The sequence below is a fragment of the Melozone crissalis genome, unplaced genomic scaffold, assembly GCF_028551555.1.
Source record: "Melozone crissalis strain CALT ecotype California unplaced genomic scaffold, PUWL_Pcris_2 ptg000061l_1, whole genome shotgun sequence".
NCBI classification, from domain to species: Eukaryota; Metazoa; Chordata; class Aves; order Passeriformes; family Passerellidae; genus Melozone; species Melozone crissalis.
In genome coordinates, this window is record NW_026535839.1 from 8,924,415 (window position 1) to 8,948,014 (window position 23,600).

Here is a 23,600-nt window from a genome sequence, read left to right on the forward strand (position 1 = left end):
AGCTGTACATCTGCTCCACATTGTCTTCAGAAACCTTGTTTTGAAGGCATCTGCTGAAACTGCAATCACTGGGCTTTTCCCCCAGAGCTCTTCTCCAGAGGACGAGCTGTTCCTCTAGAACATTTCCCAGATGAGGTGTTGTCCTAGATTATCATGTGTCATGTGTCCCTCTGCATGTGAGCCCCCTTGGCCTGTCCTGCCAGTGCCACCAGAGTCCTCCTGTCACAGCAAAGCTGGTTCTCCTTGGGCTTTGGCATCAAAAGCTCCATGCTTAGAAAATAAATCATAAGGATATTTAACAGCATAAAGAGAAAAAATCATGATGTAAAAGATCTTGGAATAATTGAGATGCTGAGGTAGACCAAAGAGAGACTGGGCCTGCCCCAGTGGTCTCAGTGGATTCCAGCAAAGAGCTGGAGGTCTCAAGCATGCTGTGTCCTAAAGAGACTTCTTTTGGTGATGGTCTGCTCATGGCTGCAAAGTTTTGTCTGCAGGTTTTGGCAGCTGGCAAATCATGCCAGGGAGCTCAGAGGGTCTGAAGAGATACCTCAAGCCAGTCCCTGGAGAGCTGCACCAGGCAAGCTGTGTAAATTAATAGGCAGCTTTCTATATGAAATTCAAACTTGTTTTATTGTTTTCTGTATTAAAAAAAAAAAGCACCTTAGTGTCTGAATTTAACATCCTCCTGTTTCCCAATTTAATTTACACCTTGGAAAACAGACTGGAGTTTTTAAAGCCTTTACATTTTTCATGATAATGTGTTAAATTGTGCCAAACTGTGTTGTAGAGCACACGTGTTTGTATGGGAGGAGTCACCCACTTCTTTGAACCTGAAAGCGAGCTAGGATTTGTTGGCTACCAGAAAAAGCACCTGTGTACCCACCATTTTCTCCTTTCCTTTTTCACCAAAGAAGATGAGTGTTCTAACACCATGTTGTACAAAAGACACTTCCTTGGTGATTTGAGGTGGGCTGGGCTTGGGTACATCCCTTGGGAAAGGCAAGTTCTCTTCCTGGTTCAGTACAAAAAATGCCATTGGTGAAGAAGCCCACCACCACCACCAGAATTACTAGGGTGCTCTTAGTCAACAGTGAGAGATTTGATAATGAAATAGTCTTTGGGTTTGGTTGAGCTGGTGTGATTCTCGGCGTGCTCCATGGACCACGTGTCCACAGCAGGTGCTGCAGGTGCAGGAGGGGAGTCTTCAGTCAGAGCAGCTGAGCCCTCACCAACACCACGCTGCTGATCTGGCTCAGGAAGGCAGCAGACTTTCTGGTCTTCTTGGCAACACTTCTGAAATAAGAAAGAAGGAGATTTATGAAGTACTGCAGAAAACAGCAAAGATGGCCAAGAAAAATCTTGAGTATCTAGCTGCTAAAAAAGTTTCTTTAATGAGATATTTATAATGCTGCTCCTTTATGCAACTCCGTTACTGAAGGAAAGAGTGAAACAGTGACTTGATAGTCAAGGTACTTTGAAAGAGCTTAATTTCATATTTTTGGGGCTGGAACAAGTGAGGAGAGAATACTATGCAGCGACTATAGTAAAGATGATATTTCAAAACTTATAAAATATTAGAGAATAATCTCCTTTCAAATTTTTACTTCTGATTGATATGAATTAAAATAATCACAACAATCAGAACAGATTACAGTGAAGCTCCAGGAGATGTGAACTGAAACTAAAATCCGTTGGCACATTTGCAGTCTGCTCTGAATCCCACAGACCCAAATTGTGTTTGGCTGTTCAGGTGTAGATACCCATGTAAGTTGTGCAACTTTCAGAGGATCTATAAAATTGCAACTCTATTTGATTCAAAGATTAATATTCTGTAATTTTAATAAAGCTAGAGGTCCTTATGTGCTGACCTGGAAGTTAGGGATTGGTCTCACTTTGCCATCCTTTCATTGCTTTGAGACAAAGTTCATAGCCAAGAAACATGGCTGCACTCGATGGGAATCCTCTTATTGTATTGACCAGGAGGCCCCTAAAAAAGACCTGTTGGGAATGAGCAAGGTTAGAGGATAGGAATGTATGGGCTGTTTTAAGAAGAGAACAAAAACATTGAATGAAGTCGTGCTGGGATTCTCAAGGACCAAATCTTTTGGGATTGCTTGGAAGATGTGCTCCCATATGGTCTTGGCTGAGGTCTGCACTGGGGAAGGGGAGCACGGTGGCAGAGTCACTGGTTTGGCATCATGGTGCTCCTCACTACAAACACCACACCCTGGCGTGTGTGACAGTGTGCACAAACTCTCTACTTTGGGGTGAGTCTGCCCACAATGTGGTGGTTCCAGGAGGGATCTCTGCTGGCTTACTTCTCACAAAGTCACTCCATTAACCACCAAGGCTCAGCACCACAAGTCACTAATCTAAATACCACAAGTTCAGAATAGATGTGCAAAGGAACATCAGCAATCAAACCCCTTTCCAGGCTTTATAACAGCAAAGTTCCCACAGCTACTGTAAAAAAAGATGAAAAATCTTGGCTCCAACATCAGAAGCCCTTAGATTTAAGCATATAACCAATTTTTGCCCTGAAATTACTGAACTCTACTAAACACCATCATATCTTGTGTCCAACAAATCCTAAGCATAGTGCTGACTTGAGACAGAATCAAAATATGTTGACGTAGTTTAGATAAAGCTTGCAATGTGAAATTGCAGTATTGGGACATTTAGGATATTATTTGATTTATTGGGATGTTTTATTTTGTTAGGAAAGACGCATTTTTGGGAGTAAATTCAATGTTTTTGCATTATCCATAAAGTAACATGAGACACACAAGTTAAATAACAGTGAAGGTTTAGGATGAAAAGCCCAGAGGCATAAATTTTTCTTATCTGAGTGAACACACCTGGCTGTGGAGAAAGACAAGGGTGTAGCTTTGTTTCTTTGTGTACATCAGGCAGTTATTGCCAGCACTGAGAATGCTGTTCCTTTGTCCCAGAATGAAAACATCCAGCCCTGCGTTTGCCATTTGTCAGTTGTGAGTCTCCCAACATTTAAAAATATTTTCCTTGCGCGAGCAGGTTCCAGTCTTGCTGTCAAATAATTACTCAATCCTACTAATGGCGTTGGGGCAGGTGCCAGATGGGACAGCAGAAAAACTACAAGTACAGAACTCTACCAGAAAACTCTTTTAGTTGTTAGTTCGGGCAGGACAAGGAGGGCAGAGGATGAGGATGGAGAGAGAAAGGAAAACCCATGGAAATTCTCATTTCAGCCACCCTGCTGTGGAAGTGCACTCCAACTGGAATGCACCAGGCAGGTGCCATAGAGCCTAGCACCCTGACCCCCATCTGACTGTCCAAGCACAATCCTCAGCATCTCTCCAGATGCTTGTGCTTCACATGAATGTGACTTTCTTCACTCAGTGGCAAAAGCTGAACCAGACCACAGGCTCCTGAGACAGCTGGCATAACATAGTGGCACGTTGGCAAATATTGAAATCACACTGACTTGTGATTTTGCAGGATATTTTCCTGTTTGTAACTTGTTACATTTCTCTTAGAATGTGAAAATTAACACTTTGCAGCTAAGAGACCCCATGCTGTTCTGATGATAAATACAAATTTATTTTAATAGCAAGAAGACGTTACTTCCCACAACCATGTCTTGGCAACACAATAAAGCTGCAAACCCTTATTCTCTGCCATTCACTTTTAACTGAGGCAAAGTTTCCAGGTAGAACAAATATCTTTTATTACACTAACAGACAAAGTCAGAAAAGGGAGATAAGTTATTTGGCACGCAGCCCTTCTTCATGTTTAAAACGAAAGCAATTCTGATATAAGAACGCTGACATTCAACTCCACCTTGGTGCAAAATGAGGGCAAGCAATGCAAAAGCAGCATTAGTTCCACTGAAGCATTGCCCAAGGTGAACAGGCACACCCAGAATGCCAGGACAGTCCCACTGGAATCAGTTTAATGACACCAAAGTCAATGGGAAACATTTGACCTCTGCATTTTGCAGAAGAATCGCAGAGGTAAGGCTTTCTACCTCTGATTTATGATAAGTCAAATTATATCCATGATTAAGTGCACTAACATGAAATGTTGTTTGAAGTTAATTACGCCAGCAATGTGTGACCCCTCCAGCCATTCCTTTCTTCATTATGTAACATGTATTATAACTCTCACTATTTTGATTTAGAATGAATCTGCATGATAATTACCTGCTGCCATAATAATAACTTAGGACTAGCTGGCTTTAGCTGTCTCTCAACACTGCAGATAGGTTTTTAACAGTCACTGTATTTTCCAATGGACAAGTAAATACCTAATAACCAGATTTAACTTCAAATGTCACTTACTTTTAAGCCCTCGTTCTGGTAGCTCTGCAATATGCAGTCAATGGTCCCTTTGTACTGCTTTGAATAAACTCCATCTGCCTGTAGTCGACTTTTCACAACATCCATTGGAGTACATACTGCCCAGGAAACAGCTCCTGGAAAAATGCAGAAGTATTTGAATAATTCCTTCTCTATACTTCCTTGCCTGAAGGTCAGTGAACCCAGAAATTCACATCTATCACATCATATTAATGTGATTTTCATTCAGGGCGTTCACCCTGCTCAGGCACAGAAACAGTATTTCTGAAAGTTCCCTGTTTCTGGAAGGTGTTCAGATTTTGGAGGTTATGCTGCTGATCAGATGCAGGCAACCCAAGAGGGGCTTCTCCAGGTGCAACTGCATCTCCTGCTGTGCTCCTGGTGGAACATGGACATGCCATGGGAAGAGCCTGAGCTGCTGCTTGGGCGATTTCAGAGAAAACTGAGTCTTCTGATAATTCTATTGTAAAGCAAAGTGTGAGCTGAGGATACAAAAAATGGGTAGGGGCATCTCAGGCAGCCAGGATTAGACTCCACACAGTGAGATACCCTGTCATACCTTTAAGGAAATGCCTATTCCCATTGATCAGCCTGCAGCTGAGTGGGATGGTTTGCCTCTGCAAAGATCAGTACATGACTGCAATCCATGGTCCAGCTGGACAGACAAGAGTTTGTCTGGACCTATGTGAGTGTTGGGGCACACTAGAAAAACCATCCAGAGGCACCAGGGGCCTCTTTATTTGAGGAGAAGGCATTTTGTTATCATTACCTGAGCTAAGGATTGACTTGCCTTTATGGATCTGCAATTTAGAAATGGCCAGGAAGTGAGGAGTGGGAGTAGGGGTGACCTTCCACATGGTGGGGGCACACATGCCAGTTTTACTGGAAAGGGTACATGTGGAAAAAAGATCAGTAACAGTCAACTGAGCTTCTGCTAGGTGTGGGTAGGTGCACACCCTCCTGGTGGGCAGCCAGCAGGTTGAAGTCCTCTTCTGGAGGCATCCTGGCTACCACATATCCCTGGCAATGGGCTTGGCAGGCTGCCCTGAGGCACCCAGGGAGATGAAGGCGCTGTCTGTTCTGCTCTTCGCTGACAATGAGCCCAAGGAAGGTCTGATAACACAACTTCCGTAAAGTTTGTCAAGTCATAAAGTGCAGCTGTGGTGTCAGGGAGCCCAGCCCTGGGGAAGGAAGGTTCAGTCCCATGTCCTCTGCTCCTCAAGGATGCAGTGGCCCTTGAGTCACCCTCATTATCTGCCCCGAGAACCTTCCTGCTCTTGTTCTGCCAACGCTGTGAGGAAGTAAAGGTGCTTACCTGCTACACCCCCTGCCATCCAGATGGCGAAGGGATTAGGAGCAATGCTTCCATGAGGGGTTATCCAGTCACAGAACACTGCGTACGGGACGAAATAGGCGCAGTACCCGGGGACGTCCCTCAGGAGCATTGCTACATTGCCTCGGTATATTCCTGGAATCCCCTCTTTCTGCAGGATTGTCCTGAAGCAGTGAATTGAGCCTCTGTACACAGAAGATCCAGGAGCTGTGGAATTTTGTTTAATGTTTGCTACAGGAAAAAAAAAAAAAGAAAAAAGATACAACTGTTGGAATAGATATATTGCTACAGAACTGCTCTCCAATGCCCACTGCCATTGATTAGAAGTCACTGCCATCCAGTTTCTTCTGCTGGGGTCAGCAGATAACATGGGGAAAATGTTTTAGGAGAGAGTATTTAGGTCCATTTTCAGAAAACATGTAGACACTTTTCTTAGATGCATGGCATACCTCCCAATACGTATGTGCCCAGTGAGACTTCCAAATAAATTTAAGGCAATGTGCCCAATTTTCATGGATTTTAACTTCAACTTATGCCAAGTCACATCTCTGAAAGCCTTAACATCTTCAGAGTCTGGCCCTGCCCATGCAGACCAAGATGTTTTTGTAAAAGGCATTTGGTTTCTAAGTTGCACGGAGTCTTTAAAAATTGACATAATATTGTTTTATCAAAGCAACAGAAAAATTTCACAGTTAAATGCCATAACTGTAATTGTGAGAAAGGTGAAATGCTGAAATCCAAGCTGTTCAGCTCTGAAGGTGCTCCATGTTTCATTTGGCTGTGCATGTGCTCTGGTGGGGTGTGCTTCATGCTGGCAGCCTGCAGTGGAATTCAGCTGCTGTCTAAAGCTGAGGCAGCCCCTTCTGCCTTGTGGACAGGGAACAGCCACCCACTGCCATCCTGCTGGTGTCCCCTCCTGGCCCATCCTGCTCACACCTGGGCTACCTGGCACCCTGTGTGAAATAAGTTGGTTTTTAAATGTAAATGGGAAACTTCTGCTTTCGAACAGAGAAGGGTGGAATAACAGAGGTTTATGGGCAAATATATGTGGGAGTGTGCAGAGCGAGATGGGGAGCTGGTATTGCCACTGGCAGCCATGGTGATGCTGCTGGGATCTCCAGGGGACTATTGAAACATCAAACTGCAACGGGGGACCCCACAGGCCAGGGACTCACAATTTCTGCATCTTCTGGTCTTGAGCAGACCTGTCTCATGTTCCATCCCAACTGTCTAGAAAATGCCATCGGTAAAAACACTTCGGTTGAGCTGAGCAGGATGGGGTCCATCCTCAGGCAAAAGGAAGAACTTTTAGGCCAACTGCTTCAGCACAAGGCAGCAGAAAGCCCAGCCTTGCCCAAAATTGTAAAGCTCTGCGCACGTACCAAAGACCTCCAGAGACAGGAAGACGGAACTCTTGCTTCCTACCTTTGGTGTAGGGCTGCGTTTGCATCTGCAGCCTGATCTTGACCAGTTCCACGGGGGTGCCAATGCCCACGGAGATGACCCCCGCCACGAGGCTGGCCAGGGTCATGTCGCCCAGCGAGGGCGCGGCGGCCGGGTCCCCGTGGCGGAGCTGGCTCAGGAAGCGCTGCGTGTTGCTGAAGACCCCGAACACCACCGAGCTGTAGATGCCAATGCTGGCCAGTGGGAAGGACATGCCCTTGAAGAAGCCGGTCAGCTACCCAGGAAAGGGAGCAGGGCTTAGGAGAGTGAGCAGGACTGAGCAGGGTAAACCCCAGCTTGTCTATCCGGTTAGAAATCACAATGGTTTGGATCGGAAAGGACTTGGGAAGTTGTCGCCTTCCAATCCCCTGCCATAGTCAGGGATGAAATGCAAATCCAAGTAGCAGATGTCTCCTGGAACCAACTGTTTGCACATGCTGAGCAAAGGAAATTGGTTCATGCTGCTAAAGGCTTATAAAGATTGTGCAGAATATGGGTTATGGCTGAACGCACAGGAACCCCTGTAGAAGTGCCTCATATAGACAGTGTTTGTTCTGGCTTCACCAAAGTCAGCAAAATCCTTCTGGTGACCTCTGCCAATGAGATCAGGCAAAAGAGTCACTGCGGATGCAACCCATGTGGAGACACTGATCATTCCATGCCAGGGATCTCCCTTTTCCCTATAGGAGTCACCAAGTGGTGACTTAGCCTTAGAGTTAAGCAAGAGAAGGGATTTGCAGGCTTAATTGCATAAACTTTATTGGTCTTTATATAATTGCTGGTGTCAACAGCATTTCGTACAATTGCTTTATATATTTATCTATTTATTGACTTGCACTTTCTACCAGCACATTTAATGTATGATGAAGTACTTACAGACTCATTTCTGTACACAGTGAGAACACACTTGAGTGTATTTCCATATCCTTGTCCAGCTTGCAAACGAGTCTGCAAAAGACATTTGTAAAATGTGATTAAAATCCTATGTTTCCAGCCCAATGGAGGCTCATGCTATGTAAACAATGTGTACTTTGCTTTGAGAGCAAGTCCTTCCTTAGTCGTAAAGAGAACTGAGCAATAAAATAAGATATATGTGCATCCACCCTCTTGAACTTTGCCAGAAGCAAGGCTAAGCAGGATCTCACAGCCTGAAGCTCTCTGCAGCATCTGGAATCAATGACTGTCAAAAATTGCTCTCCAGCCTGGACCAGCCACCCGGACCCAGCACAGCAGGCTGCTGGTGTGCAGTGCTGTCACGGGCAAGGGCCTGATTGATGTGGAAATTGGATTAGTGTGGTCTTCTCCATTTGGAGACTCTCAGGGAAGGCAGGGATGTGTTGCAAAGAGAGGAGAGGTGAGCTCTCCTGAGAAAGTTCTGGGGCCCTTCTGCTCCAAGGTGGATTTTAAGACACAGAGATTCTAATAGGAGCTAAAATAAATCAGCTCCATCTCAGAAATTCTCCATGCTTCACTCAAAACCAGTTTTATACAATTTCAAATAAAGACATTTTACTTCTGAAAAGGAAATTGGTTATACACCTTCCAAGAGATGTAAGAAATGGCACATAGGTCACAACAAAGCCCACAGGATTAGGCATTTCCCTTCTCATATGTATGTATTTAGATCATCTTTCATTCCAGCTGCTCACAAGGTTGCTCTAGAAACATCCTAACAAGGGATGCATTTTTTGGGCTTAGAGGTGTGCAAGGAAATGGAAACACTGCTCATTTCACAGCACCTCAGGCTTCATCTTGGCTGAGGCCAGAGCTCATTTGTTATAGAAAGACACACATACTCCATCAGGAATGTTTTTAGGAAATTGGGACGTTTCTGACTGTATTTATCAGCACTGCTGCTAGCAATGAAGGCTGAAGGGACACTGCCAACCTGTGCTGGGGGGATGGTGTCCAATCCCATCCACTGGCTCAGCCCTGATTTACACCAGAGTGAAGCAGGAAATTATTTGGGAATTTAACACCCAAGGGAATGTGTGTCTGCCAGAGTTCATGGCTGGTGGGAGCTTCTGGATGGCAAACAGCAGGTTGGATTCTACAATCACTTGGCCCAGAGCCCTGCACGAGGCTGCCAGTGCTGCCGTGGGACCCTGGCAGGAGCAGGAGGGACCAAAGTCTGAGTTCACCCTCAGCCCAGGCTCACCCCTCACCCGGGGTGGCTCCATGCAGCTCTTTGCACACATGGAGCATCCCTGCTCCACTCCAGGCCTGGCCGGAGGCCACAGGGAAGCAGCAGCCACAGCAGAATATTTCCTGAGCACTCAGAACAAGCTGGTACATGAGGCTGCTGCCCTGGCTCAGCAGCACACGTTGTGCAATGTGGGCAGGCTCAGGCCACGGGTGCACACTGGGCACACTGTGACTCACACTGGGATAGCAGGGCTGGGGGGACAGGGAAGGTGGTTACACCAGAGTGACCCAGGACAAGCTGACCCCAGTGCCCAGCCCTGGGTTCATCTTAACCCAGACATTTCCACTTCGCCTCCCTGGGCTTGTTTTTTGGTTTTGGTTTTTTTTTTTTCCTTTTACTCAGTAACCAGGTATTTAGAAGTTCAAGTTAATATATTTTTTGAGTAACTGGGGGCAACTGAGTGTTCTCACAATCTGGTTGTCACACACGTCCCTTAGCTAATCTGTTAACACCCAGCACTGAAATCCCTGCTGGCATCTGTGACAAAGCCAGCTACCACCAGCATGGATATACCTCTGCAAAGTTCTCCTTTGTGTTGTGTTTTGATTAGATAGGGCTCTTGGGTGACACCCAGAAGCTAAAGAAAGTTCTGGGAAAATGAATGCAGTGGGTAGGATGAAAGTGAGTAAAGGCACAAATTTTGGAGTTTTGCAAGGACGTAGGAAAAAACAGCTGCTGGGGTTTGATGGGAAGACGTGGCTGAAGGGGGAAGAGGTGACTTGATGGGAAGTGTGGTGTAGATGCCACTTACCCCACAGAGCCTTGCACTCAGTCCTGCCTCCTCCCCCAATGGGGAAAGACACCTGATCCCATGGAGGCTGCAGATCCTGCTGAGCAGCCCCTTTGCTGGCCTAGTGCTGTGTAAAAACTCTCTTTTCCCCTTTCCTGCTCCTGAATTTGGAACATAACAAGTCTGCCTACTTGGTATTCCCAAGGCAAAGCCTTGCCCAAAGCCAAGAGCAAGAGGGGGCAGCCTGACAGTTGTCTTTAGAACCACTGAAGGATGGGCTTGCTCTTTCCTGGCATCCAAACTCGATGTTTCCAAGCAGGATTCCCATAGCCAAACTCCCCCAGGCCAGGCAGTGATGCCATGGGCACCAGCCTGAGATGGGGATTGCCTTGGCAGTGCTGGGCAGAGCCTGCCTTTGCTGCCCTGCCCATGGCTGGGTGCTGTGGGCAGCCTTGTGGCTTTCCCATGTGGGGTCTGCACCACCTTGGCACAGGGATGCCCTTGGGGCTGGTATCACTTTAGCAGCTCAGGAAGGATGGGGCTGGCTGGGCATCTCTGATCATCCCAGGAGAGCCTGGTGTGTGCAAGGGATGGATGTGATGCTGGGAAGGGATGTGGTGTGGCCCATGCTGGGCCCTGCCTCCTTGGCATCACCCTCCAAAGGGTGGAGGCTGCAAACATGACCACAGCTGGGTTTGCCACAGCTGGCAGCCCTGCCTGGCGCCAGAGCCAGGCTTCAACCAGAGCAGGGAACACAGAGTCACAGAATTGCTGGAAATTTTGAGTTGAAAGGGATCTTTGAAGGCCACCTCGTTCAACCTCCTTGTGGTGAGCAGGGACATCTCCAATCAGACCAGGTTGCTCAGAGCCCCATCCATCCTGCCCGGGAATGTTTCCAGGGATGGCCATCTCCCCACCTCTCTGCCAGCCTGTGCCTGTGTTTTACCACCTTTTTTGTATAGGACTTCCTTATATCTAATCTAAATCTCTCTTTCTGTTTAAAACCAGTATCCTTTGTCCTATCACAATGGGCCGTGCTAAAAATCCTGGTTTTATTTCAGACCCCCTTCAAGTACAAGAAGGCCACAATAAAATTTCTTTGTAGCCTTCTATTCTTCAGGCTGAACAACCCCAACAAGGGCAGAGAAGCTAAAATGATGAAAGCTGCCCAGAAATGCCTGGACAAAAAAAGAAAGGAGCAGGATCCTCCTCCCTGTCTGTGCAGCAGTAGGGATGGTCAGCTTGATTGAACAGGATGCACTGGTATGTGCATGGGCTTGTCTGCACCGTGCTGACAAATACCTTCTTACTTCTCTAAATCCTTCCATTGGAGCAATAATTATCATGAGGGAATCATAAACACTGTGTCACAGCCCTGGGGTAACAATTTCAGAACTCTGCCCTTCCAGCATTACCAGCACTAGGAAAACATGAAAATGTGCCTGCAGCAAAACTAATACAGCGCCCTCATTGCCCTTTGAATACTAGATGTGGCAAAGTTCAATAAAACATTGCCAGAACTGTTCAGTGAACCACACATTAAGGAAGGCCAGGTTAATTTTCAGCATTAATTCTTCACAGAGGAACTTGCACATATCAGTCAGTTCTTTTAGTTTCTCATTCAAAATGAGCCTGGGACAGGAAGAAAGTCTGTGAAAACATTCCAAATTCCCTTCTGGGATAAGTGAAGGTTCATTGAGGCATCAGCTAGAGAGAAGGTCTGAATTGGTGGGGGTTTGGGTGGTGACATGTGAACACAGCTCAAAGTGTTTTACCTTGACCGTGTCCAGGGGATGGCCCGCAACCACACTGGCGATTCCTGGGGATGAAAGCAAAGTATTATGCACAACACTGAAGCTTTTGTGGCAGGAGAGGATGCAATGGGTTTAGAGCAGATATTTCCATAGGAACAGTTGTAAAAGCAATGACCAGCAGGATGCCCCTTCCCTGACAACAGCTAAAAGCTGAGCTTACACACTTTTCTGTGTACACTCTCCTGGACCCCTTCAGCTCTCAAAGGCACTAGAGAAGGAGAACTCATGTTTGTATATCTTGTCCAGGACCAACCCTTTTGCACTTCTGAAAGCTCACACAAATGTTTAGCCTCAGAATGGTGAGATTCCTGTCCAACACAAGACAGTGCTTTCTCCTGGCTCAGAGTGATGTCCTGGTCCCATTAGCTGACTCCTAATGGGTCCTGCAAGTTCCTCCTCCTTTGCTGTTTTAGGAGCAGTTTATAGAGATACCAATCAGAGAGGATTCAGGTACAGAGGATCCTGCTCTGCACAGAACTGTCCAGTGCCATCCTGCCTTCCTCCCCGTGGTTCTCGGGGGTGAAATTGGCCCATATTCTCTTACCTTTCACCCACCTACTCACACCACTCACTACCAGGAGCTCTCGTGGCAACACAGAGCACAGTTTGGTTTCCCTCCTCTCCAGAAGAATGGAACACCTGTGTGCCATGGCCAGGATATGGTTTTGTGTCTTTGTTGCAAAGAACACTGTCAGGTTTTAGGGCTTGTGAAGACTGGGTAAATTGTAATGCTTCCTCACCAGCAAATCTCTGTGCAAACCAGTGCTCACAGGTGCTTTGGGCACTACATATAATTTCTCACTCATAGTGGATTGGTACTGAAAAGAGCATCATGTTCTTTGTCAAGAAATTATGACTTTTCTAAAAACGTGTTAAAAAATGCCCTCTCTCCTCCCAGACCTGGGACCACCCATGGTCAAGTGCTATGAATGAAAACTCTCATCTGTCACTGCAGCAGAGCTCTGGCTCACCTCCAGGACATCCTGTCCCACTGCCAGAGGTGTGCAGCAACAGCACAGGGCAGCGGGGCAGAGAGAGCAACCACAGCCTACAGAGAGCAAAAAATCAGCTGCTCACGCAAACTTTTGGCAGAGGTTTTGGGTTTTTTAGTCTGCTAATTTATTAGCCTCATCTGGCAGGACACCTGTGAGCCACCTCTCACCCTGCTCCTGTGTGGGGTCTGAAGGGTGACCTGAGCAGAGGTTTGCTCTGTGGTGGCTGGTGACCCTGTCCTGCTGCAGCCCCAGGGGCAGCAGAGCCAGTCGCCCTCTCAGCTGGCATCTCAGTTCTGTGAACCTTGGCCCATCACTGACGCCTCTGTGGGTCGTTTGCCTTCCTTTTCTTTCAGTTTCCCGGTGTTTGCCATCGGAATTCCCGGCAGACGGGATCAATCCCTGCCGTGTCCATCAGCCCAGTGGCGGGGTGAGGAACCTGCAGTGCCTTCCCGGGGGATGGGGACACGGGGAGCCCCGGGCTGGGGGCGTGCGGGGGCCTCTGCAAGCCAGCCCTGCACAGCAGCATCACAAGTTCTAAACTTGAATTTTAATAAACTTGAATAAACTTGAACCATCCCGCCCATGGAAGTGGGATTAAACCGCACTTGTGTAGCAAAGCAAAGCAAAGCTGGGAGACGCCGGGCAGAGACACAGCAGACCGTGGGTGACCCGGAGAGGTTTATCCCCGGAGGTTTTTATGTCCATAGCGGAGGGTTTTATCCCCGGGGGCTTTTACCACCGGAGGGTTTTATCCCTGGGGGGTTTTATGCCCGGAGGATTTTATCCCTGGGGGTTTTATCACCTGAGGGTTTTATCCCCGGAGCGGGGGGATTTATCATCGGGGGATTTTTTTTACCGGGGGTTTTATCCCAGGAGGGTTTTATCCACAGAGGGTTTTACCCCCGGAGGGTTTTACCCCCGGAGCGGAGGGTTTTATCCCCGGAGGGTTTTACCCCCGGAGCGGAGGGTTTTATCCCCGGAGCGGAGGGTTTTATCCCCGGAGGGTTTTATCCCCAGAGGGTTTTATCCCAGGAGAGTTTTATCCCCGGGGGTTTTATCCCGGGTGCCCCCGCCGTGCGCCCCTCGCCGCCTCCCCAGCCGCGCTCTCGGCATCACTCACCGCCCACCAAGCCCGCCACGAAGTCCTGCAGCTGGAGGCTCCCCATGCCCGTCCGGCGGGGCCGGCTCCCGGCGGGCAGGGGGTCCCCGCGGGCTCCCCACGGGCTCCGAGCGCTCCGCGTTCCGCGCCCGCGGCTTCCAAGCGCTGTGACATCACACACCGCGGCTTAAAGGGGCCGGGGACACCGCCCGGCCGGGCGGGGAGGGACCGGGGCAGGCCGGGCTCGGCATCACCCGGGGCGGGAGCAGCAGCAGCATCGCTCCTTGGCAGGGCAGCGGGGACGGGGGAAAGGTAGGGATGTGGGAAGGTCATGTACGCTCTCGAATTGGAGATGGAAGTGCAGAGATAAAGAGTGTTGCACCCGTAATCAGTTGGAAAAATATCTCCGTTCCCTTCATTGGAATGACTGGGTCATCGTTTGAGGAGATACGCCCAATTTTTGTATGATCTTTCCAGGAGATAACTCCAATTTCTTTATAATCTTTCCAGGAGATAACCTCAATTTCTGTATTTTGGGGAGCAATGAACAATTAGCCTCCCGAATGATTCCTTCTACAATGTATTCACAATTTTCTTATACATCTGTTACACGCTTCTCCCTTTTTCCTGTCTTTTCCAGAGTCAAGATTCCAGATCTGGCATATTCTGCTTTCATGCAAGACACTCCTTTTCACCCTCCTCAACCATTTTTGTCTAAAGTCTTTCAACTGTGCAGCCAGAGCCAGAAGTGATAGGAAAGAACCACTCAGCAGAATATTTTCTGTTTTGATCTCAACCCCATTTCTGGGGATTCCTAACATGCCTTTCTGACTGGGGCTGCAGGCTGAGCTCCCTCTCTTGAATCACCAATACCTGACCTTGAGCCCAGTCTGGCTGTTGTGCTTCCTCTATGGCATTTTCAAACAGTAAATCTGATATTTTACACCCAAACAGCACCTGGCCACTCAGCACAGGACCTGCTCACCATCCTCAACCAGCTCTCCTTGTGCTCACCAGCTCCATCAGAAATGTCCTCTTGCACTTCAGGGGCATGACTGCTCCCAAAAAGATGACTTGGCCCTTGGCCACTGTACACATGGATCTGGCTGAGGTTTATACCACAGCCCAAAAGAAATTTTATTCTGTCTAGGCTAGATTTCTGTAGGTGGCAGTTCCATGGGTCAGTTTTGGAGGCTTTCTGACAAGATTGGCACCAGGTTTGCTGCAAGGTTGGATTTTCTTGAAATGTATTTTGTCTGCATGTTCTGGTAACTATAGAAAATGTTGGTAAGAGCAAGAAATCCTGAATGCCAAAATACTGGCTGAAAATATAAATATTTAAATTTTTTCCTTAAAAAATTGGTATTTCCATTGCTAAATTATATATTCCACAGAAAAGGTCTTAAAACAATGTTCCCTTATGTGCATGCACATATACACAGGAAACCTTATCACTGACTTGGCTGAAGGGGGCTTTTGTCTAGAAATTGCTTATAGAAATTTAATATTGTGTGCATGGTTATCAGCTCAGATAATCTACACCTGAAACTTTAGATTTTTCAATGCATATAACAATGCTCATTCTTCCTGAGGAAGGTTTTCCTGAAGCACCATGTCTCTAATGAATTTTGAGGGGAACTGTGGTCCTGGATAAATGTTGGAGAGAACATGTGTGCACAAGCACTGTGGAAACTTGTCAGTTATTTGATTTCTTAAACTTGCTTTCTTCTTTTTAGAAGAAATATTATTCCACATATACACTAACACAGAAAAAGGGTTTTGTCCTCATTTTTCATGCACGTTTTCTTGCACAACCAGAAGAAAAGCTGGCTGAATGAGGTAATTATTCAGACAGCACATTAATCATTAATCATATGAATTCTCTTTAACTGGGAGTAACACATTTCCATGACAAATTCAGAACATCTGCTAACTCAGGGAAAATACTGGACACGATCTTTGTGCAACACTGAACCTGGAGCTGAAACCACGTGTTATGGAGAGTTTACTCTAAAAACTCCTGGCCTGGAGGAGGAGGCTGGGGCAGGCTGGAGGGAGATGCCCTTGCAGCTCAGGACACACCCAGGGGTGCAGGATGCTCCTGCTGACAGCAGTGCCCACAAACCTGTGGGTGATCCCAGCGTGGGCAAGCCAGGACAGGCAGTGTTTGCCCTGCTCCTCTGTGCTTGATGAGGGGGTGTTTGTCCCTGAAGACACTCAGAGGGTTTATCCTTGGTGCCAGCTGTGGGATGGGAGCAGGCGAGTGTCTCCCAGCCAGGCTGAGGCACCTCTCTGGTTATGCACAGGTGAACCCGTGCTGCAGCTCCTTCTGCTGCTTGGAGCAGCCTGGCCTTGTGGAAGGTGTCCCTGCCTGGCAGGCAGGTTGGAACTGGATGAGTTTTAATGTTCCCATCCAACCCAAACTGTTCTAGGATTCTCTCATTCTGTGATTTTTACCAAACTGGGACCACTAAAGCAAAGCTCCTTTTGAGCAGTGGCATCTTTACTCTCAGGACTCCTTCCAGCATGCTGCCACATCGAAAAGCTTGGGGCTCTTATCTCCACCTGCTGCTGTCAAATACAGCTCTGTTTGTGCAGAGCTGTGCACACACCTCCACCTCCCAGCTGGCAGGACATCTCCTTGTTCTGGTAACAGGCAGCAGTGACACATGCAGAGCTGGGAAGGGATCCATCCTTTCTGCTGCTCCGAGTCCCAGCCTGGCTTGTAGCCACTCACAAGAGCTGGTCAGAGGCAGATAAGTGTGGTTTCCATTCGGGATGAGGAATTCTCTTCCCCCTGCCAAGAGGGAAGCAGGGAGATTGTGTCATCCTGAACACTCTGGATTCTGCCTCCTTCTCAACCACAACCCCCTTTGTTTTTTGTGTTTTTTTAAGAGTACTACTCTCTTTTGACCAGTTTACATAGTTTCCACAGCAGGTTTATAATGCTACCAACAAAAAGGAAGGAATTTCCCACTGTCTTACCTGGAGCTGTGTATTTTCTCTGGGTGAGCATTGCAGTGAAGGAACTGGAACAGACTCAGGAACTTGTGGTAGATTCACACTTAACTGCTCTGGGAATTAAAGAATCAACTCAGCAGAGACAGAGAATGTTAGAGATAGAAGGGAATTATTAATTTCATGTCCATCTGTAAACTATTTCTGGGCTAGGATGCATTTCACTGTAAATTCACTTTCAGATTCCCTTTAAATATTTCTTCTAAATTCTTTTAAAATATTAACCTGTTAGTAACAAATAATGGCTTAAGCTGCTGGACAAGATACAAGTGAAATGACATTAAACCTCATTGCTTCATCCAGAGTCACTGGTACCACATTCTAATGCTTGGTGTCTCTTTGAGGGGATGAGTCACAGGAGCAGAGCCCAATAAATTAAAAAAGCAATGTACAAACAATCTGAAGCAATGCGTAAGTGGTAATAGGAGGACAACTTCATGGCTAGAGCAACCAGACAGACCCAGGCTGTGGGAAGACATGTCAGGGGATACATAGCAGAAATAGTTTTTCCCTCCAGGAGCTACCAAACAAGCCTGTTTCTGTAAGCAGCAAAACATGAGTACTTGCTCTGCAGGAATGTGCATGGCAGATGAATCAGAGGCTACAAACACACCAGAAACAGGCATGGAGGGGCCCATGTCAACAGCTGGAAAGTTGTTCTCTGCCTTTCCTTGCCCAGGGCCTAGGTGGGGTTTACTGGAGGAGAAGCATTCCAGGAAGAGCTGGGCAGTGAAGGGAATCCTCTGGTCTTTTCATCAGCTGTATCTATATCATCATATCATATCAATAATATAATATCATATCATATCATATCATACCATATCACCATCATAATATATAATATATCATATGTCATATGTCATATGTCATATATCATATATCATACCATATCATCATCATCATCATCATCATCATATCACCTCTCAATCTATTTATTTTTATTTAGGGAACTCTTTGGAGGAATGCCATGAGAAGATCTCCCTCCATACCTACAGGCAAGACCCAGCTGATGCAGTTCCATGGTGCTGCACAGAGCTGGGACCAACTGCCCTCAGCCTCCAGCACCAGGATCTAACAGATCTAACATATCTAACACATATCTAATATATCTAACATATCCCCCCAGACCCCAGTCTGGCTGAGCATCAGTCAGCAGTCAGGGCAGACATTCCCTGAGCAGCTCCAAACACCATCTAACACCTTTTCTTCATCTCAGCAACCAATACCACCAGGGAGAGGAATTGCAGACACAGTTAACCAGAGATTTCAAAATTGCAAATACCAATCTTGGTGCTTGAAAGCTGCAGGAAAATTTACATGAGAGAAGCAAACACCACTGCTTTGTGGGCACTGCTTTGATTGAATGGGCACAGTGAGACAGTTTCTCATTTGTGTTAATGGAGAAGCATCCTTTGTTTGTGTTCAGTCTTGCTGATTCCCTGCTCACAAAGTCCTATTTAAGCCCCATTAATTCACTGTGGAGTCTATAGGAAGAATTTGTGTTCATCCTTTCTGGAAGGCCTTGCAGCATCACTGTAGTGAAAGGAAAAATCAAGACAGCATCAAGCTGAGAAAGGCTTGGGTAGGAAAAATCAGCAGAGTGAAGATGGGAAAATGGGGAGCAGAGCCTTGGGTCTGCTGGAGAAATCCTGTTCACCCTTTGTCGCAGACATCGTTTATGGAAAATCCTTTCCTTAGGATTTTTCCTCCTGAGAAGCTGAGAAGTCTCAGGAACAAAATGTAAACAATGGTTATCTGCTGCTGTGGAATGCAACAGGTGCATCTGTGATTGGTCTCATGTTGGATGTTTGTAATTATTGCCAATCACAGTCAGCTGGCTCAGACAGAGAGTCCAAGCCACAAACCTTTGTTATCATTCTTTTTTTTTTCTATTCTTAGGTAGCCTTCTGATGAAATCCTTTCTTCTATTCTTTTAGTATAGTTTTAATATAATATATATCATAAAATAATAAATCAAGCCTTCTGAAACATGGACTCAGATCCTTGTCTCTTCCTTCATCGTAAGGCCCTTGTGAACACCGTCACAACCCATTGCAAATCTCTCCATGGCAATTATCTGACATTATAAAAGGACTCCAGGAAGGTCCCTCTGGAGGCTTCTTGAAGCCAGTAAAGCAGGGAAGAATGCTGCACCTTCAGCCTGAGCTGTTTGTGTCCTTGTGGATTTTGGCTCCAGGAGCTGCTGCAGATGAGGAAAGCCTCAAGAGCAAATTCCTGCTCATGGTTCCCTTCCCTGGGACAGGAGGTGTGTGACCTGTCCTGGAGCTCACTGGGGGCTTGTGTGGTGAAGAGTTACCTGTCTCCCGCACACACAGGGAAAGCAAATGCTCTGGAGCAAAGAGCCAGGCTTCTGCTGGGCTTTAGCAGAGGGAGGCTGTGGCAAACAGTGCAAAGGAAAAAACCCAGCCAGTGGAATCCTGGCTAAAGCAGCTGCTCATCACCCACGGTCCCATTGCCATGCAGTTGGGTCTCACAGTGAAGGGTCAGTTCCCTGCAGGACAGCATCTCCCACTGGTTTGGTGTTCCCATGGGACATGGGGATGTCTCAGCACCCACATCCCCACGCTGGGCTCCACACAGCTCAGGCTTTACAGCAGCTGGGTCCTGGTGTGCAAATTCTAGAGCTTCTCACTCTGCAAGTCTGTGGATCAGAGCCCAGATCTGGTCTGAGCTGTGTTCTTGTGGTGTCTGTCCAAAGCTCAAGGAAATGTTTATTCTTCAAAATGTGTTATTTTGCCAGTGGTTCATTCCTGTGCATCCTTGCTGTCATTCCAGAAGCACCATCAGTGTCCACAGCACTACCAAAAGGAACTTATGCACAAAAACTTCAGGTGTTTGTCACAGATGCAATGCTGAGTAATCACCTTGTTGCATATATCAACAATTTTCCTCCAAAACCTATGAAAGCAACAGAAACAAATTGCTGCAATGTACTTCCCACAGCACCAAGTGCCAGATTTTGATGCCTTGAGAGCGCCAGAGCCCCAAGGACCTGGACCTGATGTTTGATGTTTGATAATATTCGGGCCGACAGTGCCACCAAAAGGAAATGGGATAAACTACGCATCCTAAAATGCCTCCTGACGGTGTTTTTGGAGCAGTTTCCCCGGCTGCCCTCCCTCCAGATCTCTGCTTTACCCCTTCCTCCGTGCATCTGTCTCTGTAAGAAACACTCACAGCCCTCCTGAGGCACCGGGGAAGAGAAATTATTGGTTTAGCCAGAAGAGTCTCTTTTTAGCAGCTGAAGACATTTCCAGCTCTACAAAATCATATAAAATTGCTTGACTACTAAATTACAGCACATGGAAAAATTTTTTTCTTTGTTTTGCAAAACATATTCCCCATATCCTGCAAAACATTTTATTTTTTTGTGGCTAACTGGAACAATTTTATTATTTTGTTTCCAAGCAGGCAGTATGATAAGAAATTAAACATTATTAGAGTTTGAGCAGATCTTTAAAGCACCCATTGCTGGAGCTGACTTTGCTGAAGTAAGCCTTTCTGATGGGCTTTACATTAAGCTGGTATCACGATTGAAGTTTATCTTAATTTAATGAGGATTCACGGTCTCCATTTAGAGAGGAAGATGGATTAAGATGCTGCTCCGAGGCTGCTTTTCCCTGCTGTGGCGGCCGGGGTGGCTGCAGAGGGTGCTGTTCACACACCAGAGCCGAGATGGGCTCTGCACAGCCGGACACAGCCCTGGCACCCAGGGGATGCTCAGGAGTTTCCTGCTCGGATGTCACCTCAGGTTCTGCACAGACCTGGGTGCTCCAGCTGCACCTGAGCCCTTTGACTGAATGAGGCAGAGAAATGAACATCCCACCCTGCCTTGGTGTGGTACCTTGGATAAAACAGTTTGGATATGCAGCATGGCAGGATCCTGTAGCTCCTGCTGGGTCTCAGCATACCCCGGGTGTCCCCAGAAAAGCCAGAGAAGGGAGTACAGTGAGGGCAGGCTCATCACCTGCAGCAGAGCAGGGAGGATCAATGGGCTTTGCACAAGCTGTGTTTCCCTTGCTGTGGGGGAAGGATCTATATCCCTGTTTCTGATGATGAGGAAACCACAGCTTGGCCTCCCTGCACTGATGAAGTATAAAAATAGTCTTTGGTCACAGTCTTAAGGATCTTTGTCTCTCCCCAGCATTTGGCACGAGCTGTAATTTGTTTTACCAACCTGAAAATGTTCCATTTGTTCCCGAGGAATGGTCCAGGCTGTCAGTCCCACCCTTGGGGCTCAGAGCTGGAGCTCTCCTGCAGCATCACATGTCAGAAGTCAGTAATTCACTCCTTTGGTATCATCCAAAACTTCATCTTCTCTTCTCAAAGGCAGCTTCTTGCCCTCAATAATGATAAAACCAGGCTGTGCTCCTCCTACCAAATGCTGCTTTCTGCCCTTTAGTTTGATTTTCTCTGTTTCAGAGGAGCAAGGCACAGTGTGGCCCCAGGATGGGGCAGGGATGAGGACATGGGTGCAGGTGGCAGGTGATGGTGGGGACCACGAGCCCTCTCCAACCATGGGACATCCTGAGGAGCTTTTACAGGACTCACAGCTGGGATAATTTTTTCATGATGGCTTTTAAACTCATTTCATTTCATCATTAAATGCATTTGCCTTTCTCATCATCAAGTACCCAATGGTTTAGAAAGTTGTTTTCTTCCCTTGAAATTCCTGCCATGGTTTTGCTCCTGGTTGCCCTTGGGTTTCCTCTAATCCTGCTTCTCTAGCAAAGGCAGCTGCAGCTCCCCTACTCCTGCAGACCACCTTGAGGACCATGATTTTCAGCATTTGGCTCATCACTATGCAATTATTTTCCATTCAGAGGGTGCACACTGGTGCCAGCTAACAGATGCAGCCAACAGAGTGGTGTGAATGGGCCAAAGGTAATGGTGACCTTTCGAGTTGTGGCTGTGACATTTTTACAGATGGAATATTTTTACCTGCTCAGGTTTTCTGGGTTTGTTTTTATTTGTGATTTTTTTTTTAATTATAGTTTCAACATCATTTTTCCAGCTTTCTGCCTATCCCTATCAGGAGTAATGTCAGAGTCAGTCCAAAGCTGGTTGAATTTTTGTTACTACTGCTGTGTGAGCATGTGGTGAGGAATAGGCACTGGAGAGTGGGGGATCTCCCATGGACAGGCTGGGACTGTGCAGGGAGGAGGCAGAAAGCTCCTGTTTTCAGCCTCAGCATCCCCCTCAACAGGGCATGTGGTATCCAGCCTGTCAGCCCTGTCCCTCAAACCACAACATTTTGCTTGCAAAAATACAGAAAAAAAAAAAAAAAGACAGAAGGGAGAAAAATGTTCTCAGTGAGGGACTAAGAAGAGGCATCAGAAGACTTGTTCTCAAATTATCCCAAGATCATTCTGTTCCATCCATCGCTGCTGCTGCTCAGTGGAAAAATCACATAAATAAAACCAGTCCAGACCTGCTGTACATGAAGACAAGCAGAAACTTCCAGCTTGTTTTATTACCCCACAGCTGCTTGCTGCTGCATGGAGTTTTCTGTAGTTGGTGTGAACCAAATCTGAAAGCTGTAGGTGCCACACACCTGGATGTGCTGTGACTTCATCCCTGTCCCTTCTCAGGTATCCTGTTCTTCAGCAGCAGATCCAGGGAAACAGGGAAATAACTGCAGCAGGTAGTGCTGAGGCTGTGTGCTGCTACCCCCAAAGTCCCACAGTTAGTACAATTAGTGCAATTAGCAGTGCTGGGGCCAGGATTGAGCTACCCAAGCTGCTACTCTCACTGCAGCTCACCCCACTCACAGCCTCTGCTTTCTCCTTTTCTTTTCCTTCTGTGAGTTTTTATGTTTATAAACTTTCAGAGTTTCAATTGTCCTTGTCTCTCCCATCTTTCCCTCATGGGACAGCAGCAATGATTGGTGAAAAAACCAAAAAATGTTGTTTGTATTTTTTCTCCCCAAATCTTTCATTGCTGGTGATTCATGAGTGCCATGATTTCCCTTCGTTTCTCCTGAAGTTTTCAGTAGTTCCTTCCCCTGCCCATTCTGTGTGACAACTCAGTCTGAGAAACATCTGCACCCCATTAGGAACAGCTTTGGGTACATAAAGCTCAATGCAAAGAGTAAAACAATGTTTGATGGCTGAGTTACGCTCTCATCCAGGAAGCAATCTGGCAATCGGCACAGGGTCCCCAGGGCACCCGAGCTGAAAAACAGCTCAGCCCTCACTCCTAGCACATCACTGAAGCTACTCACCCCGCTAAAATACTAAATATTCTATGAATCATACCTGGAGCATGAAGAAGCTGATGGCTTCTGTGTCACCTAGCAATGCCAGCTTCCTTTTAAATAAAAATTACTTGGTGGATGTGGAGTCAGCACCCAGCCACTGCCATACCCAATTTCTGGCTGCTACAGCAATCAGCTTCGCTCTATAGTTCCTCAAAAGCTGGAACAAACTGGGACTGGGAATCTGACTTGTTGTCAAGGGGCTTCAGGTAGATCTGATTTTGGTGACTCAGGGACTCTTTGGCAAGGGGCCCATCAGGCAGCAGGGCTTTGTGGTTAATGCTGGCTGTGCATCTGAAGTCAGCACAGAGCTTTGCAGGGGCTACCAGCAGGATACAGCTCCATCAC

At 46.9% G+C, this 23,600-nt stretch overlaps 1 protein-coding gene across 1 annotated transcript; it reads right to left on the bottom strand.

The window, feature by feature from the left end:
- Positions 1–1,875: 1,875 nt before the first annotated feature.
- SLC25A48 (solute carrier family 25 member 48) lies at positions 1,876–14,024 on the bottom strand. Its single transcript, XM_054288133.1, has 7 exons — positions 13,979–14,024; positions 11,825–11,868; positions 7,990–8,061; positions 7,096–7,348; positions 5,653–5,901; positions 4,320–4,453; positions 1,876–1,998 (listed from the first exon to the last, which is right to left on the bottom strand). The coding sequence occupies exons 1-7, from the start codon at positions 14,022–14,024 to the stop codon at positions 1,876–1,878; spliced, it is 921 nt and encodes a 306-aa protein (XP_054144108.1).
- Positions 14,025–23,600: the final 9,576 nt, after the last annotated feature.